This window comes from Bufo bufo, chromosome 7, assembly GCF_905171765.1.
Source record: "Bufo bufo chromosome 7, aBufBuf1.1, whole genome shotgun sequence".
Lineage (NCBI taxonomy): Eukaryota > Metazoa > Chordata > Amphibia > Anura > Bufonidae > Bufo > Bufo bufo.
In genome coordinates this window covers 218537377-218557030 of record NC_053395.1, presented here as the reverse complement: position 1 = coordinate 218557030, position 19654 = coordinate 218537377, and the positions used below count along the sequence as shown (strand labels likewise).

Below are 19654 nucleotides of genomic sequence, written 5' to 3'. Positions count from 1 at the left end.
TGGTAACAGAATCCATAACGCAATTCTGCTTTTACCACCAAACGAAGTGTGAACAAATTTATAAATATGAAATTCACTCTAATCATCATCTGCAGCAGTGAGTGTGTGGCGTGGCACTTTCTCCCGTGGCAGGGTTGAAGGTTTGGTCACAGCCGCTACTTCTGGCATTTGGCGGCCTGGCTACGTCGATGTTCTTGTAAACAGCGTGTGGTACAGAAGGAGAATTCCAGATAGTCAAATGGTATTTTTCCTAAGAGTGACTCCCCGCATTGCCAACAGCGCCTGGAACACAAAACAAAATGCCAGACTGAAGCTCCACTACGGAGTTAAATTCATTTAAAGGGGATGTCTACTTTCTGCTAAGCAATAATATGCCATAAACTGACGTGTGCGTCTTCCCAGTGACAGTCCCCCAACTGCCCATGGTTTGTGTGTGCAAAGAGTGGACACTAAACGCAGCATCCACAGAACTTAAGAAGGGGTAAAGATTTTTCACGCAAGCACAAACCAGTTTATGGCATTTTTGAGTTTATCAGAAAGTGGAGAACTCCTTTAAAAAGTTGAGTAACGTAAAGGGATTTTGTCAAAAATGTTATCTGCCAGTTAAAACCAGATAGCAATACATATCGGTTTTTTTAAATCTCTTTCCTGAACATAATCATGGGGGCGGCCATCTTGCCTGCGCTGTTCTTAACAGCATTACCAGATGGGCCATAGACACAATGGTCTAGAGTCGAGCTGACCCTATTGACTTCTATAGGAGAGTTTTCTATGCTCTGTGCAGAGGTCATTGTACCAGGAAAGAATAGATAAGCTCTGACAATCCTCTATTGTGAATGGTGGATCCTGTCTTATCTATACACAGAGGTAATACCATCACAGGCAGGATTACAATGACAGATAAAGAGATGACTGCGGTAAAATGATCTGTACAGACCAAGAATTGGCCCTTAGAGTCTCATACAGACAGAGTTAAAGGGGTTCTGCAGTTTGTTTAAACTGATTATCTATTCTCTGGATAGATCATCAGCATCTGACCGGCGGGGGTCCGACACCTGGGACCCCTCGCCGATCAGCTGTTTGAGAAGGCAGCGGCGCTCCTGGAGCGCCGCGGCCTTCTCACTGTTTACCGCAGGCCCAGTCACGTATCGACTAGTTTCAACTGGCCTGGCCACGCCCAGGCCAGTGATACTAGTCGTGACGTCACTGGGCCTGCGGTAAACAGTGAGAAGGCCGCGGCGCTCCAGGAGCGCCGCTGCCTTCTCAAACAGCTGATCGGCGAGGGGTCCCAGGTGTCGGACCCCCGCCGGTCAGATGCTGATGATCTATCCAGAGAATAGATAATCAGTTTAAACAAACTGCAGAACCCCTTTAAGTTTTTGTAATATTCTCCATTCGTGTGGCTGCATTCTGAATTCTGCTGGGTGCCCTTGGCAGACAGCGATTTATCTCCACCCTGCTGCCAGCCATGTGCCCTAACAGTTTAGTTACCATCTGAGCTCCCACAATGCATTTGTCTCTGGTAAGAGGGAAACAGGAAAGTGTGAATTTAGGTTTAGCCAGGAATAGAGAAGTAAAGCAAAGCTACATGCATACTCAACTCCCCCTTTAAAGGGAATCACCACAAGGACAGACTCCTTTAACTTAGAGCTTACAAGATGCCGTGTATGTGGTCTTGTTCGTTCAACCAGGACGCTCAAAACATTACCTGGCGTTAGTCACAGCCGTATCTTTGTTGCTGTTGAGCTGAGCGGCCAGTCTGCGCTCCGCTGCGATCGCTCTCTGCAGGGATAGAACAGAAAATTATACAGATTTCTTGGGGTAACAGAGAATCTATGTTTGCTTTCTTCAAACTGATCACCAATGCCTTTAGGAACGGTGTCAAACTCATGGTCTTCTGAACCCTACAAGACCGTGTGGTTCATCTGCATGTTCCCTGGGTTCTCCTCTCTTCGTATCCCAGTGGTTTAGTGTCCCCCTCCCATTTTCATCCCCCTTGTGGCTCCTAACAAATGCACTCTGTAGACGTACACAGCAATGAATAGTAACGGTGCGGTGATGTCACCGACGAAAAAGGTCATGGCAGGGCAGTACCTAGATAATACCCATCACATTGTTGGCATACCGCTATCTCCTGAAATGAGCAGCCGCCGTTCATTTCTATGACTCTGAAAAAGCAGAGTGTCGGCTTGGCTATCTCCGGCAGTCCCATGGAAGTGAACTTGTGCAGACCGCTCTCAATTAATTTGTATGGGACTTCTGAAAATAGCCGAGCGCACTCGCTTGGCTATTTTGAAATATCCCATAGAAATTAAAGCAGACAGGTGCGGGTCCCTTCTCTGTGAATCGGAGACCATCACCTGTCCTACATTGGTGGCATATCCTGACGATATGCCACCAATGTCTCAGATGAGACAACCCCTTTAAGCTTTTATCATACCTGAATATCTGCAGTTTTGAGTTTGGTTATCTTTGAGACAACTGAAATTAGCTGAATCACACACATTATCTTAGCAGGTAAAGCAATGATTTCCAACCCGATTACCATGAAAGTAGGATTTTATGTGCTTACCTGTAAAATCCTTTTCTCGCTGAGTTCATTGGGGGACACACAAGACCATGGGTATAGCTGCTGCTGCTGCCTCTAGGAGGCGACACTAAGCAAAAAAAAGTGTTAGCTGCTCCTCTCAGCTATACCCCTCCTGCAGACACGGAGCTCATCAGTTTGTACAAAAGCAGTAGGAGCAGCCAAGAGAAGCCAGAGATGGGTCATCATCAAGAACCAGAAGGACCCATCTAGGAGAACCAGCAATGTACATACAGGGTGGGAGCTGTGTCCCCCAACGAACTCCGCGAGAAAAGGATTTTACAGGTAAGCACAAAAAAAATCCTATTTTCTTGCTCGTATCATTGCGGGACACAGAAGACCATGGGACGTTAAAGAGCAGTACCATGGGGAGGGAACAAGAACAGAACGAATCCAAGGCCGGTCATAAGGCCCCGCACAGAAATGGGGGGAAAGACACATCAGAAACCCTGAAAAGGGACAGGAAGACCCTAAGCTAAAACTCATCAGCTCAGTGTCTGCAGGAGGGGTATAGCTGAGAGGAGGAGCTAACACTTTTTTTTTTTTGCTTAGTGTCGCCTCCTAGTGGCAGCAGCTATACCCATGGTCTTCTGTGTCCCCCAGTGATACGAGCGAGAAAAATGTTTCCCCTCCTGGGAAACCCCCAATGCCATTCCTGCTTCCATGAAGTGTAGGGATGGGTACGGAAGCCCATACAGGTTTACTGCTTTGCAGCTGAAGTCAGTTTGCCTTCCCTACTGTGTTCTGGGGTCTCCTGCTCAGGACTTAAAGGGGTATTCTGGTTTTGTGATATTGATGACCTATCCTCCTAATCAGCTGTTTGAAGGGACTGTAATGCTAGTGCAAGAGCTGCATCCTCTTCAATGTTACCTGCTCGCCATCTACCATGAAGTGGCGCTGCAGGGTCATTGCAGCTTCATTTGAATTGGAGGAACATCTGTAATTACCCTGCACCGCCACTAGAAGGTAACATTGAAGAGGACGCAGCTCGCGCACGAGCACCGCAGCCCCTTCAAACAGATGGTCAGCGAGGGTGCCAAGAGTCAGTCCTTCAACAATCTGATATTCATGACCTATGCTATGCTAAGGATAGGTCATCAATATCACAAAACCAGAATACCCCTTTAAGGGACCCCAGGGTACCCTGGCTGGGAAACACTGGTGTAAGGTAAGGGCACCTTACAGACAGACTTCACCTTCTCACGGTCATTCAGAGCTGCAAATCTTTTCTTCTCAGCCTCCTCGGCCTCCTTTCTCAGCCGCTCTTCTTTGTCTTCTTTCTCCTTCTGCTTCCTCTGTGCCCTCTGGACGCGCTTCTTCTCTGCCTTGCGCGCCTCCACCACCTCCGATATCGGTTCAGGTATCTAAAGACAGGACAAGAGGCCGATAAGTGTCCAGTATTGAGTTTTGTAGCAAAGCATGCGATGAAGTAAAGATAATGGAGATCAAAAGGGAGTCTTCTTCCCCTTTGGAACAACTGTGTCCAGAACAGTGTCCATTCAGAACTTACGGTCACGGTGCTGATATTAACCTCTTCAGGACAGGTCTATTTCAGACTTTAAAGGGGCATTTCCATCTGGCATATCCACAGGATACATTATGAATACCCATTATGTGTAAGTTTCACCTCTGGGACTGCATCTATCTTATGAACAGAACTATGGGTTTTTTTTTGTGTTTATTAAATTTATTAAACCTTTTTTAACTTTATTTTTTTTGACTATTTTTAAGGCTAATTTATTTAATTTAATTCCTTTTTTTTTTGGCCCCATTATTAGGACTTGAAGTATTCCAGGGCTTTATTGTCTTTTATTGTTACACAGATCCCTTTGGAAGATCTAAGGGCCTCTGTTAACCCCACAGCCATGATATCATATTGTGTGTCATGAGGTGCCAATAGGCTGGCATAGAGAGCCCCCTTCCCTCTGTCCAACATCCTAGATGCTGCAGTCGATATCGACTGCAGCATCTATATGGTTAAACAGGCGGGGTGCAGAAGCTGCACACACCTGAGACTTGCTGTAGTTGTATTTTTCAGGGTTCTCCTCTCTGTACTTGCGGAAGCTATTCCGGGTACGCTTGTCAGCAGACAGAGAATATGGAGTCTTGGCAGCAGAGTCCCTGAAAGAGATGAATACTTATGAAAACTATCAGTTCAATATAAACAAATGAAAAAATACATAAGTACAGGTCTAGAAGATAATAATATCCACCACACCTGAGCGCAGGGTCCCAACCAGCACCCATCAGCAGGCACGCAATCTCCCCACGTCCTGCAGCTGCAGCCACATGGAGCAGAGTGTGTTCCTCTACAGGCAGACGTTCATTCACAAGCTTCTGCACAACCTCAGGGGTGGAAAGTCTGGGAATAGAGGAGTCTTCAGAGGAACCAGGAAGAAGATCCTGTAAGATCTGCTCAGCGGTCTCAGTATCGCCAGTCTTGCAGCATGTGAATAGGACATTACGGATCCTGCTTTGTTCGTCACCTTAGCGGCAGAATAAAACGTAAGCAGTAATTTACAGTATTCATCGTGTGGACAGTCACTATAGCACAAGCTTTACTAATAGATTCCTCAACCTGCGGCCCTCCAGCTGTTGCAAAACGACAACTCCCATCATGCCCTGCTGTAGGCTGATAGCTGTAAGCTGTCCGGGCATGCTGGGAGTTGTAGTTTTGCAACAGCTGGAGGGCCGCAGGTTGGGCATCCCCGCCTTAACCCCTTAACTACCGAGCCACTTTTCACGTTAAATCCCAGGCCTATTTTTGCAAATCTGACATGCGTCAATTTATGTGCTAATAACTTTGGAACGCTTTTACTTATCCAAGCCGTTCTGAGACGGTTTTCTCGTGACACATTGTACTTCAGGACAGTGGTAAATTTGAGTCGATATATTTCACCTTTATTTATAAAAGAATCCAAAAGTTTACCCAAAATTTTGAAAAATTCTCAATTTTCTAGATTTGAATTTCTCTACTTTTAAGACAGATAGTAATACCTCATAAAATAGTTATCAATGAACACTCCCCAGATGTCTGCTTTATTTTGGCATCATTTTGTAAATGTAATTTTATTTCTTTAGGACGTTAGAATTTTAGAAGCAATTTTTCTAATTTTCAACAAAATTTCCAAAACCATTTTTTTAAAGCACCGATTCAGTTATTAAGTGATTTTAAGGGGCTTTCGTAATGGAAACCATCCATAAATGACCACATTTTAGAAACTACACCCCTCAAATTATTCGAAACTGATGTTACAAACTTGGTTAACTTTTGAGGTGTTTCACAAGAATTAAAGGAAAATGGAGGTGAAATTTCAAATTTTCATTTTTTTGGTAGATCTTTTTATGTTAATCAATTATTTTTTTGCAACACAGCGAGGGTTATCAGCAAAATCAACCTCAATATACATTACTCTGAATCTGCAGTTTACAGAAATACCCCACAAGTGGTAGTAAACTGCTGTATGGACACGTGGCAGTGGTCAGAAGGAAAGGAGCGCCATATGGATTTTGGAGGCAGATTTTGCTAGAATGGTTTTTAGACACCATTTTGTATTTGAAGAAACCCCGACGTACCCTTACAGTGGAAACCATACCCCTTATAGAATATACTAAGGGGTGTACTGAGCACTTTGACCCCCTAAATGTTTTACGGAATTTGGAAACACTCGGCTGTAAAAATAAAAAGTTTCATTTCTTACAATAAAATGTTTGCTTTAGCCTCAATTTTTTCATTTTCACAAGGGGGAACAGGAGAAAAAGCACCCCATTATTTGTTACCCATTTTCTCCTGAATACGGCAACACCCTATATGTGGTGATAAACTGCTGTGGGGGCACATGGCAGAACGGAAGGAGCGCCATATGGCTTTTGCTGCACAGATTTTAATGAACTGGTTTGCGGGTGCCATTCGTTTTTATTTTTTGAGTGATTGTCTTATGTAGGGGCGCATGTTTTGTGGGATGAGGTGACGTTTCCATTGGTACTATTTTGGGGTATATAAGACTTTTTGATCGCTTGGTATTACACTTTTTGTGAGGCAAGGTGAAAAAAAATGGCTGTTTTGGCATAGTTTATTTTATTTAATTTTATTTTTTTACAGCATTCACCTGAGGGGCCATCTCATATGATATTTTTATAGAGCAGGTTGTTATGGACGCGGCGATACCTAATATGTCTATAATTTTTACACAGTGAAAGCCTTTTTAAACAGAATAAAATCTTGTTTTTGTGTTGCCATTTTCTGAGAGCCCTATTCTTTTTATTCTTTGGGCGATTGTCTCAGGTAGGGGCTCATTGTTTGCGGGATGGAATGGCGGTTTGATAGGTACCATTTTGGGATACATACGCCATTTTGATCGCTTGGTATTACACTTTTTGTGAGGCAAGGTGGCCCGAAAATGGCTGTTTTGGCACTGCTTTTGTTTTTTTTACGGCGTTCATCTGAAGGGGTGGATCATGTGATATTTTTATAGAGCTGGTCGATACGGACGTGGCGATACCTAACATGTCTACTTTTCTTTTACCCATTTTTTACAATTTTCGAAAATTAATTTTGGGAAAAGGATTTTTTTTGTTTTTTGCTTTCTTTTTACTTGAAACATTGAAAAAAAAAATTATTGTGTAAAACTTTATTTTTTTTGTCCCAACTTGGGACTTCAACTTTTGGGGGTCTGATTCCCTGTACAATGCATTACACTGAGTAATACACTTAGTCTTCCTGGATCTCACAGGGATGGCAGCCACGATGCCGAAGGCTAGGTCTACACGACGGCATGTGTCGCGCGACATATAGGGCACAACTACACTGCAACATTTGTCACGCAACAATTTTTATGATAGTCTATGGTGTCAAATGGATTTTTTGCGACTGTCGCGTCGCAGTATGTAGCAGTGCGACACCATAGACTATCATTATAAAAATTGTCGCGTGACATTGATGCGACAAATGTCGTTGTGTAGACCTAGCCTAAGGAAGGCATCGTGCTGCCGTCCAAGCCATCGGGTCCCCATCATAGCAGCGCGGCGACTTGATGGAAGCTTCCTCCCTTCCTATATATCGCATGTGCCGCGGACATCTAAGGTTAAACCGCCAGCATCGGTGTTTTCAACGATGCCGGCACACAGCAGCGGACTGGCAATCAGTGACTACTGGGCCCCTGCAGTTGATCGGGCGCAGCTCCTGCCCCCGCCCAATCAGCGCGCCATATTACTACGGCGCTGGTATTTTAAACACAGTAGCCAGGATTTTTATATTAATGGCCTATTCTCAGGATATAAATATCTGATCCGCGGGGGTCCGCCATCCACACCGATTGGCTGTTCTGGAGTAGCTCCATCTATTATGTAATGAGCACAGCTGGTTACTGCAGCATTAATTTCAATAGAAGGAGCGCTGTAGCAACCAGCACTGTCCACCACACAATGACTGAAGCAGTGTCGTTCCAGCAAGTACTTCTGTTACTCTGGAACAGCTAATCAGCAGGGGTGTGGGGTGTCGAATCCCCCACCGATCATATATTGATAGCCTGTCCCTAGGATAAGCCATCAGTATGAAAATACTAGACAACCCTTTAAAGGGGAACCCCCTCTCTAAAGCAGGATGCTCTGGCGATCAGCTTATTGCTGGGGCTCTGGTAGCTGAACCCTAATCAGCTATTATCACCAGGAAAGGCTATGGGGAGCCACATGTTTCTCCTGCAGTGGGGACTATGTGGTGAAGCCGAGAAACTGCGGGGTGGTAGATGCTCATTGCAGCTCATGCTTTTTCAGACGCTGAACCAGAAGGAGATGTTTGATCATGTGAAGTCGGTCAAATTCTGGATGAGATAAATATATGTGTATGTACCTCTAAAGAAGTATTCCCATCTTATAAAGTGATGAGGTAAGACAAGCAAATGCCATCTCTTTATGATCGGTGGGGGGTCTGACCACAGGGCTAGTTTAGCGCTGCTTCTCCTCTGTTTTTCCCTGCACAACAGCATCCACTGGTACTGTTGTCCAGTGAACATTTACAGGGTTAATCATTGCTGTGGACCCTTCATTCTCAGAATTGGTGGGGGGTCCCAGAGGTCTCACCCCCACTGGTCATAACGTGATGGCAAATCCTAGAGATAAGCCAGACTAGTGTCGGTGCTTTACCTTCCAGGGCAGATGCAGGATGACGTGTAGGATTCTCGATCTCCTCTGTTGTAGAACCTTCATCCACATGATCGTGTGCAGTTCTCAGAGATGTGACACTGGGCCCGGTCGTGCCTTTATCTGGAACAGGCCCTATCATTTGTAAGACCCATAAAACATTAGATTAATTCACATAGTAAGTATAAGGCAGGTAGACTTGGAGAAATTCCACCCAAATTTCTGTGCGTTTCTGCCCCAAATCCGCATCAAAGTCCTCACGTGTCGTGGTATTTGGCGCGGTTTTGCTGCAGAAATCAGCTTTCCATTGAAAGGGGTGAAATATACACCAGAAATCGCACAAACAGTTGGCGTCAAAATCTGCACGGCAGGTCAATTTCCAGTTGGAATGAAAAAGCAAAGGGGCACGTTTATTAAGGCCGGTCTTACTAAAGCCCCTGCACTGGCGGAGGATCCGCTGAAGTTATGACGAGGCGCCGGCCTCCCCATGGCTTCCGAGCATCCAGCGCTAGTCTAAATGTAAGACGGCTTCCGTTATAAGGTTATAATATACAAAACGTACTCGTTCCTTCCTGCTTTTTCTTCTTTTTTCGTTTCCTCTTTGGCTGCACTTCATATTCCCTAAGGTCCAGTGTGCTGATTGTCAGCTCTTCTACCACATATTCTTCAGGGGCAGGGACCTCTTCTTCGGATACATCAGCGGCATCTGATAAAGCGCAGAGAATCACAATCTGCGAGTATATTCCACATATAGGACGGTATGTTCTGTACTACAAGTGCCAGGAAAGATCATTAATGGTATAATGGAGAGTTTCCGCTGGGAAAGCTGGGTGACAACTTATGCCGTCACTATTACATCTCCCCTATGGGTTGTCACCCAGCTTTCCCAGACTCCTGAGTAACTGGTTTGGCCGTGCTAAATCCCCACAAAAAGTTATCACAGAACCATTATTTTGCCATATACCCCCCAGATATTTCATTTAAAAGTGGATTTTTACAATATCTTTACCAGTCGTCTCTTCCTGCGTTTCCGTCCATCCAGATCTTCTGGGTCTTACACTTCTCTCTCGTGTTCCACTGACTAGTGATGAGGGGGTGTCCTTCTCTGTGGTGAACGTAACAAAACAGAAAACCCTTGAAAATTCAGATTATGTCTTACAAAAATACATATGCCCCAAGATGTACTGCACACTGATATCTGCCCCCCATCCAGCAAAAATGCTAAACTAACTGGGGGAGGGTGTTGGTTTTTTTCTACTTCAGATTACTGCACAGAAACAGCATTGACTGCTGGGAGATTTCAGTTGTCAAGGCTGCAAAATAGTGAATGCAGCTCTGAAGTATAATACAGGACCCTACTCAGGATCAGTAATGTATGTACACAGTGACTGCACCAGAAGAATAGTGAATACAGCTCTGGAGAATAATACAGGATGTAACTCAAGATCAGTACAGGATAAATAGTGTAATGTATGTACACAGTGATTGCACCAGAAGAATAGTGAATACAGCTCTGGAGTATAATACAGGATGTAACTCAGGATCAGTACAGGATAAGTAATGTATGTACACAGTGACTGCACCAGCAGAATAGTGAGTACAGCTCTGGAGTATAATACAGGATGTAACTCAGGATCAGTACAGGATAAGTAATGTATGTACACAGTGACTGCACCAGCAGAATAGTGAGTGCAGCTCTGGAGTATAATACAGGATGTAACTCAGGATCAGTACAGGATAAGTAATGTATGTACACAGTGACAGTCACTCCTGTGAGAGGTGAGAAGATCGGATAGACTTGCTGCATGTGAGGCTATCTGACAGGTCTCTCTGTTTTCCTCTATGTATGTTGTTGTTGTTTGGCAGGATCTCACCTCTCCTCAGGTGCCACTCGTTATCAGTGATGAGGCTCTATTTAGATCCGCCTCACACTGCTGACCATGCGGTTGATAGTTTCTGTTTGGAGTTGCTAGTGCTGGTTTGTCTTGGATCTCCTGATTCTCCATACATCTCTAAGCTAAGTACTTGTTGCCTTCGCTGTTTCTTCTTATCTGGTGTGTGTTGTTTCTAGGCCTCAGAGAGATGCAGGTTCCTTCGTTCTGGAGGGAACCAGCTGTCTCATCCCCTGCTACCTATCCTAGGGCTCGTCCGTTTTAGCAGGGCTTTCCACCATCAGGATCTACTCATACTGGCAGGAGTTAGCGAAAGGCCTAGGGATTACTAGGAGGTCACCATCCCTCTTCCTTAGCTTTTGAGGCCTAGATTGTGGTCTATTCGTTGTGGTGTGTATTTGGTGTTTTCCCTTCCCCCTAACCTGTGACAGTGACTCGACCAGCAGAATAGTGAGCACAGCTCTGAAGTATAAGTGTGGGAAACCTTCTCTAATATAAAGTGCTTGTCCACATCTAAAAACTAGTAAAGCCTCCTTACCACAGAGCTGCAGCATGAAGAGACGAGTGTGCACTCGATGGACCTCCCTGAAGGTGGCTCGTCTTGTGCAGAAAGGAATCCCAAAAACCCTTGGATCTTTCCTCGTTATGGGGGAATTACGTCCCAAGAAAAGTGTTTTATCAGAACGAGGGGCCCGAAGGAAGATCCCTTGAGCTTCTTCAATGTGCTCTGCCCAGCTCTGTAACAACTGGTGGATTTCCTGGAAGTAACCGTAATATTAATACGTCACACGCAGTCCTGTAATGAATGCAGCAGTAATGCGCCGTAGACATCTCACCACCATCAGAGCAGCCTGGTTGTATCTCCTCAGGGCAGCTCCTGCAGACTTAGCCATGTGACCGCAGTTCTTGGCATCATGGACGGATTGTGCGCTCCCCCTTTTGGCTCTCACTGTGTACCGATGAAAGGTCTTGTGCTTTATCACCTCCTTTCTGTAGAAAAGAAGCAGCGCGGTACAGAAGAGAAGAGTGAGTAGGACAAGCTGACACAAACAATGTCTTCGTAACCTAGCAGCTTTTAATATAAATCATTGTGACTATATGAAACTTGTCATACAGTTGCAAGAAAAAGTATGTGAACCCTTTGGAATGATATGGATTTCTGCATAAATTGGTCATAAAATGTGATCTGATCTTCATCTAAGTCACAACAATAGACAATCACAGTCTGCTTAAACTAATAACACACAAAGAATTAAATGTTACCATGTTTGTATTGAACACACCATGTAAACATTCACAGTGCAGGTGGAAAAAGTATGTGAACCCATAGACTAATGACATCTCCAAGAGCTAATTGGAGTGAGGTGTCAGCCAACTGGAGTCCAATCAATGAGATGAGATTGGCGGTGTTGGTTACAGCATTGCCTGATGTGAATGATGCCTTGGCCAAAAGAGCTCTCAGAAGACCTACGATTAAGAATTGCTGACTTGCATAAAGCTGGAAAGGGTTATAAAAGTATCTCCAAAAGCCTTGCTGTCCATCAGTCCACGGTAAGACAAATTGTCTATAAATGGAGAAAGGTCAGCACTGCTGCTACTCTCCCTAGGAGTGGCCGTCCTGTAAAGATGACTGCAAGAGCACAGACTGCTCAATGAGGTGAAGAAGAATCCTAGAGTGCCAGCTAAAGACTTACAAAAGTCTCTGGCATATGCTAACATCCCTGTTAGAGAATCTACGATATGTAAAACACTAAACAAGAATGGATTTCATGGGAGCATACCACAGAGGAAGCCACTGCTGTCCAAAAAAAACATTGCTGCACGTTTACAGTTTGCACAAGAGCACCTGGATGTTCCACAGCAGTACTGGCAAAATATTCTGTAGACAGATGAAACCAAAGTTGAGTTGTTTGGAAGAAACACACAACACTATGTGTAGAGAAAAAGAGGCACAGCACACCAACCTCAAAACCTCATCCCAACTGTGAGGTATGGTGGTGGGGGCATCATGGTTTGGGGCTGCTTTGCTGCGTCAGGGCCTGGACGGATTGCTATCATCGAAGGAAAAATGAATTCCCAAGTTTATCAAGACATTTTGCAGGAGAACTTAAGGCCATCTGTCCACCAGCTGAAGCTCAACAGAAGATGGGTTTTGCAACAGGACAACGACCCAAAGCATAGAAGTAAATCAACAACAGAATGGCTTAAACAGAAGAAAATACGCCTTCTGGAGTGGCCCAGTCAGAGTCCTGACCTCAACCCGATTGAGATGCTGTGGCAAGACCTCAAGAAAGCGATTCACACCAGACATCCCAAGAATATTGCTGAACTGAAACAGTTCTGTAAAGAGGAATGGTCAAGAATTACTCCTGACCGTTGTGCACGTCTGATCTGCAACTACAGGAAACGTTTGGTTGAAGTTATTGCTGCCAAAGGAGGTTCAACCAGTTATTAAATCCAAGGGTTCACATACTTTTTCCACCTGCACTGTGAATGTTTACATGGTGTGTTCAATAAAAACATTGAAACATTTAATTCTTTGTGTGTTATTAGTTTAAGCAGACTGTGATTGTCTATTGTTATGACTTAGATGAAGATCAGATCACATTTTATGACCAATTTGTGCAGAAATCCATATAATTCCAAAGGGTTCACATACTTTTTCGTGCAACTGTATATCTAATCGGGATCGTAGCATCTTCCTCACCTTCCTGCAGGTGCCCGTTGCCTGCCTGTAAATGTTCACAAACCTCCTTAGTCCCAAAAATTTATGTAATGTAATACAGAAGAAAGGGGGAGGAGGGGGATGTAGCTGCAGTTGTCCTCTGTGTGTAGGGGGAGCATTATCATCACCCAATTGGCAAAAGGATGGAAAAAGACCCCAAAACACAGGTTACACCTTCACCAGATCTACTAATGAAGTTTAGGCTGTGGTCCAGGTACCACTTTTCCACTAACTTTGCATGGAAATTGTCTCAACATCTAATTCTAGATAAAATGGTGACTGTAACAGCAAAAAATAAAATAAAATCACCCCTTATACACAGCTCCGGCAAAATGACCTCCACCAGCCATGAGAATCACCACCACCGGCTGCTCCTGCAGGCGCCTCAAACAATTCAGCAGGTGCTCTGTTGTCACCTCCATGTCCTAGAGCAGCAAACAGTCATGTTGTAGTGACAATGTCTTACTGCTGGTTATATGGGGGAAATATACTTCTCTTACCTTAGCTACCCCCAGGACACAGCGATAGACAGACAGAAGCTGCTTCTCTCCATTCCTAAACAGGAGACTCTGGGCCCGGCTGGACTGAGCAGTGGCAGTTGCAGAATCATTACTGGGCTCTGAGGCCGTCTCAGACTCCAGTTCATCCGAGCTCTCGGAGTCTGAACCAGAAATGCTGGATACATCCCCTGGAAGAGATTGAAAAGATTTCTTATCATATAACTGTCATGGTGGGAAGTGGGGGAAACTCCCCACCGTACAATGCGGACCCGGATGTTAAAGAAACTAGGCCTGAGGCTGGGATAAGGGAGCAGGACACCTCCTATTGCTTCTCTAACCCTCACCCTGACTCCTATACGTATGAGCGGACCTGGGTGGTAGGACGGCTAATACCCAGGAACCTAGGACCCTAAGTCGCCCTGATAATCCCTCATAATAGAGAAAGGGTTGAGACGACCTGTTCATCCCAGACACGGATGAACAGGAGTCTCACCCGGCCTAGATGCAGGGAAAAAGTGGAGACCATATACAGCAACTGGATCAGCAGGTAAGCACACAAAACCACACACTTACCTGCCGCAGCCACCACAACTGACTGGAACCAGTGCATAAGTACTAGTGCCCACACCATACAGGACACCGTACCAACAACCACACCAGTTACTGCCTGGACCCCCATGCAAACAGGATGCATGGCGGCCCCAGGCAGAGCTGCATACAGACTAGTAGTTTCCCCTCCGGGGAACTCTGGAGCCCTCTTTCCAAGGAACAGACAGGGAAAATGTCTAGCAACCATGCTGGACTACAACACCAAACATACCAGACATGGAACACCAAACTAGACATAACAATACACCCATAAACACAAACCACACCAAACAAGACAACAGGTGAGGAAGGGTAAAGGACAGAGGGAACAAAGGGGAGACATCATGGTGACATCGATGTCCAACTAGGTGGCCCTCACACTGGACAGATAGAGTTATACTCCTATTATTATGTGGGAAAGGGTCGGCACTGCTGGAATAGACGCGGTGCACGAGTCAGTGGGAGTTATGCTCCTGTCGTGGATATACCAACACACACCAAGGCTGGAGGACAACTAACTCCAGCTTTGAAGCCACAGGCAAAAAGAACACCTAGTGGCCACACCCAGCCAGGTAGTTAACCCCTCCAGCACCAGACAGGAAAGGACCCAGGAGAAAGGAGGAGGCACCTACATGCTGCAACAACATGTTGCCCCTGGCAACCATCATGCACGGCAACCGTGTCACGGCGAACACCACTGTGACAATGTCTCCCCCCTCAACCCCTCACCAGCCCACGTCTCCCCCCTCAACCCCTCACCAGCCCACGTCTCCCCCCTCAACCCCTCACCAGCCCACGTCTCCCCCCTCAACCCCTCACCAGCCCACGTCTCCCCCCTCAACAGCCCACGTCTCCCCCCTCACCAGCCCACGTCTCCCCCCTCAACCCCTCACCAGCCCACGTCTCCCCCCTCAACGGCCCACGTCTCCTCCCTCAACCCCTCACCAGTTCCACGTCTCCTCCCTCAACCCCTCACCAGTTCCACGTCTCCTCCCTCAACCCCTCACCAGTTCCACGTCTCCTCCCTCAACCCCTCACCAGTTCCACGTCTCCTCCCTCAACCCCTCACCAGTTCCACGTCTCCTCCCTCAACCCCTCACCAGTTCCACGTCTCCTCCCTCAACCCCTCACCAGTTCCACGTCTCCTCCCTCAACCCCTCACCAGTTCCACGTCTCCTCCCTCAACCCCTCACCAGTTCCACGTCTCCTCCCTCAACCCTTCACCAGTTCCACGTCTCCTCCCTCAACCCCTCACCAGTTCCACGTCTCCTCCCTCAACCCCTCACCAGTTCCACGTCTCCTCCCTCAACCCCTCACCAGTTCCACGTCTCCTCCCTCAACCCTTCACCAGTTCCACGTCTCCTCCCTCAACCCTTCACCAGTTCCACGTCTCCTCCCTCAACCCTTCACCAGTTCCACGTCTCCTCCCTCAACCCTTCACCAGTTCCACATCTCCTCCCTCAACCCTTCACCAGTTCCACATCTCCTCCCTCAACCCTTCACCAGTTCCACGTCTTGTCCATAAACTCCTTAGTCGGCGGTCTCTTCTCCCTCAACAGGAGCTGCAACCGGGCCAATGGTCCCTCTGTCCTGTATGAGGAGACCAGTTCCACGTCTCCTCCCTCAACCCCTCACCAGTTCCACGTCTCCTCCCTCAACCCCTCACCAGTTCCACGTCTCCTCCCTCAACCCCTCACCAGTTCCACGTCTCCTCCCTCAACCCCTCACCAGTTCCACGTCTCCTCCCTCAACCCCTCACCAGTTCCACGTCTCCTCCCTCAACCCCTCACCAGTTCCACGTCTCCTCCCTCAACCCCTCACCAGTTCCACGTCTCCTCCCTCAACCCCTCACCAGTTCCACGTCTCCTCCCTCAACCCCTCACCAGTTCCACGTCTCCTCCCTCAACCCCTCACCAGTTCCACGTCTCCTCCCTCAACCCTTCACCAGTTCCACGTCTCCTCCCTCAACCCTTCACCAGTTCCACGTCTCCTCCCTCAACCCTTCACCAGTTCCACATCTCCTCCCTCAACCCTTCACCAGTTCCACATCTCCTCCCTCAACCCTTCACCAGTTCCACGTCTTGTCCATAAACTCCTTAGTCGGCGGTCTCTTCTCCCTCAACAGGAGCTGCAACCGGGCCAATGGTCCCTCTGTCCTGTATGAGGAGACCAGTATTGTACACAGCACATGGTAGTTTGTGGCTCCGTTACAGATTTTGCATTGATCTTGAAGTTACATTTCAACCTCTCCTCCATTCTTCTTCCTCAATCTCTTCACCTGCACGTCTTGGTATTTCTCTCTTTTTCACATTCTGCCCCATTCACCTGTCCATGCTTTATTCCCCAACCTTTCACCTGCCCGGGTCTTGTCCTGGAAGTCCTCTTCACTTAACGCCGTTGCTCCTTTAATTCTCCTTTTCAGGTTGAACTGATGCCAGTCCAAGGTGTAATGTTCTTTCTTTAACACAGAGATCAAAGTTCAGTAAACCAATGTACAATAGTCATAACCTACCTCTGTGTTGTAGGTGTCACAGCCCAGGATCCAGGATGTAAAATTACCTGTTCCTCCCTGCTGTCAAATGCACATTGACATGCCGAGCAGGTCATACGATCAGAAATCTCCAGGATAGTTGGGGCTTTTGTTTCTCTGTCACTTACTTCTAGGGGGAAAAAAATAAAATTAACCCTGCAATAATCTCAGGCTTTAACAAACCTCTGAACTCAGGCTTCTGACCATCAAGTCATTCTCTTCCAATCACTAGAACAAGAAGGACCCCAGTGCCTTGGCAAACGACATGTCCTTAGCTTTTTAGCTCTAAATATACAAAAGAATCTGCCAATTGTGTGATAGATTTTTAATCTTGTTGTGGGTTAGAATTTTTTATTATAAAATTGCCTGTAAACTATTATCAAGCTGCTGTTGGTGGATCCATTATTCTTATTATGGTCCCTATTTACTACCTTCAAAATGTTTCCCCCCCCCATTAATATCTTAAAGCAGTTGGAAGATCAGGAGAACTCTTCCTCAAAAGAAAACCGCTTCCACCCAGCACAGCAGTAGCTGCACCTTGCAGGGGCTCTCTAATAGAGGGGGGTACCCCACCGGTGCTTATATAATATACAGCATATGGAATTTGCACAAAGGTTTTTTTTCGATGTTGATGTCTTTATGACCTCACCTATACTGGATATTCACAGAGACCATGACCAGAATACAAATTAAGCTATAAAGATCCATCAACAGCAGCTAACCTGCATGCTTATGGTTTCCTTTTTTTAATTTGTCAAATTGGCAATAATGTTCTAGCAGCAGCCACGCATTCCTGCTCTTGCCAATTGTCCCTCATGGACGGTTCAGAACTAAACCCGAGTCAATATTCTAGTTGTTAAAGGTTTTATACCTGGAAGCTTCACTTTATCTTCTGAGAAATCTTCTTTTCCATTGGCGTTATTATTATTGAGGGAAAGGCCTGACAGCTGCGGGCTTGATGGATTCAGATCAAACAAACTGATCGCTTTAACTCCTGGAGACCTAAGAAGAAAAACAACACAGAACATTAGAGATATTAGGTGGAAACGTCGCACCCAGTGCCAGGCAGCTGCTGCAAAAGCAAATAACAGGATGTGTTAACGTAGAGAACACACACACCGCCTAATATTGTGCAGGCCCCAAAACAGCTCTGACCCATCATGGCATGGACTCTACAAGACCTCTGAAGGTGCCCTGTGGTATCTGGCAGCAGATCATGTAAGTTGCTCCGTGTGGCCTCCATGGATCAGATCGGTTTTCCAGCGGATGGAGGATTGTGATCTAGGAATTTGAAGACAAGTCATCACCTTCATATCTTTGTCGTCATGTTCCTCATTCCTAGGCAGTATTTGGAGTGTGCCCTGCTGAAAGAGGGCACTGCCATTAGGGGACACTGCTGCCATGAAGGGGGGTACTTGTCTGTACAATGGTTAGGTAGGTGCTACGGGTCACATCCACATGATGCCAGGACACAAGGTTTCCAGCAGAGCATTGCCCAGAACATCACACTGCCTCCACCGGCTTGTCTTCTTCCCATAGTGCACCTGGTGCAATCTTTTTTTGCAGATAAGTGATGCATGCACACACCCGGCTATCCACATGATGTAACCTGATTCATCAGACCAGACCACCTTCCCCAGGTAAGTGACGCACACACACCTGGCCGTCCACGTGATGTAACCTGATTCATCAGACCAGACCACCTTCCCCAGGTAAGTGGCGCACATACATCTGGACGTCTATGGGACTACTTCTTCCCATAGACTGCCTTGTGCCATATCCTCCCCAAGTAAGTTGTCCACAAGTAAGTTGTTCTCCTTGTGAGCCTGGTGCCATCTCTTCCTCAGGTAAGTGACGCACACACACCCGGCCGTCCACGTGATGTAACCTAATTCATCAGACCAGGCCGCCTTCTCCTTTTGCTCCATGCTCCAGTTCTGATGCCTCCATCACTGTAGGCACTTTCGGGAGTGGACAGGAGTCAGCATGGCTGCTCTGACCGGTCTGTAGCTATGCAGCCCCATACACAACAAGTCTCTTTGTCCCATGTGTCCTGACACCTTTGCATCATCGTCAGCAGGAACGTTGTCAGCAATATGCTCTACAGTAGCAGACCTGACGTATCTGGGCGCCACCGGGACCCCGGGATTTCAGAGATTTATCCTTACGGCCACATTGGTGTGGCTAACTGGATGATAGGAGTGGTTGTCCCTCCAGCATGGCAGGATCATAGGACTTGTGTCTTTTTAACCATATTATATTAGAAGTATTTTAGGGACTACATTCTCATCATTTAACGAGCCTCCCTGGGAATATTCCACATGTTGCCATAGAAATATCCATTGAATCATCTTGCAGGACAACATATGGCATCAGCTCTGCCTCTCAGAACAGCCAGGGTAGTCTACTGAGCTGAACTGCCTACTGAACTACAATTCCCAGCATCCCCCCCTCCAACTTGTAGTGCCACCATAAGTACAAGCCTCCCGTCGGCTGGTGAAGAGGCAGCCACAGCTCGATACCACAAGACGAACCGTAACGAGAAGGAGCTCTCACCCCTCCATGCCGCTCACATGTGACCCAGCTGTCACACTCACTTCTCTTCCTCGTCTGACGTCACTTCCGCCCCTCCGCTCAGCAGCACGGCAAGCCCATCTCTCACGCTGAGCCAAAACAAACCTCGCACACGCCCAC

At 46.5% G+C, this 19654-nt stretch overlaps 1 protein-coding gene across 4 annotated transcripts; it reads right to left on the bottom strand.

Moving 5' to 3' along the window:
* Positions 1-19580, bottom strand: ANKZF1 (ankyrin repeat and zinc finger peptidyl tRNA hydrolase 1). Of its 4 annotated transcripts, none has more exons than XM_040440057.1 (16): positions 19517-19580; positions 17832-17962; positions 16990-17090; positions 16786-16888; positions 13843-14030; positions 13652-13767; positions 11454-11607; positions 11156-11375; positions 9735-9830; positions 9288-9431; positions 8729-8860; positions 4806-5073; positions 4597-4708; positions 3784-3951; positions 1709-1782; positions 1-282 (listed from the first exon to the last, which is right to left on the bottom strand). In XM_040440057.1, exons 1-16 carry the CDS (start codon positions 19522-19524, stop codon positions 156-158), a joined length of 2142 nt encoding a protein of 713 aa, XP_040295991.1. In that variant the 5' UTR covers positions 19525-19580; the 3' UTR covers positions 1-155. The 4 variants fall into 4 exon arrangements, with proteins under 4 accessions (XP_040295991.1, XP_040295992.1, XP_040295993.1 ...); XM_040440058.1 differs by having other exon boundaries at positions 19495-19559; XM_040440059.1 differs by lacking the exon at positions 19517-19580 and adding an exon at positions 18268-18418.
* Positions 19581-19654: the final 74 nt, after the last annotated feature.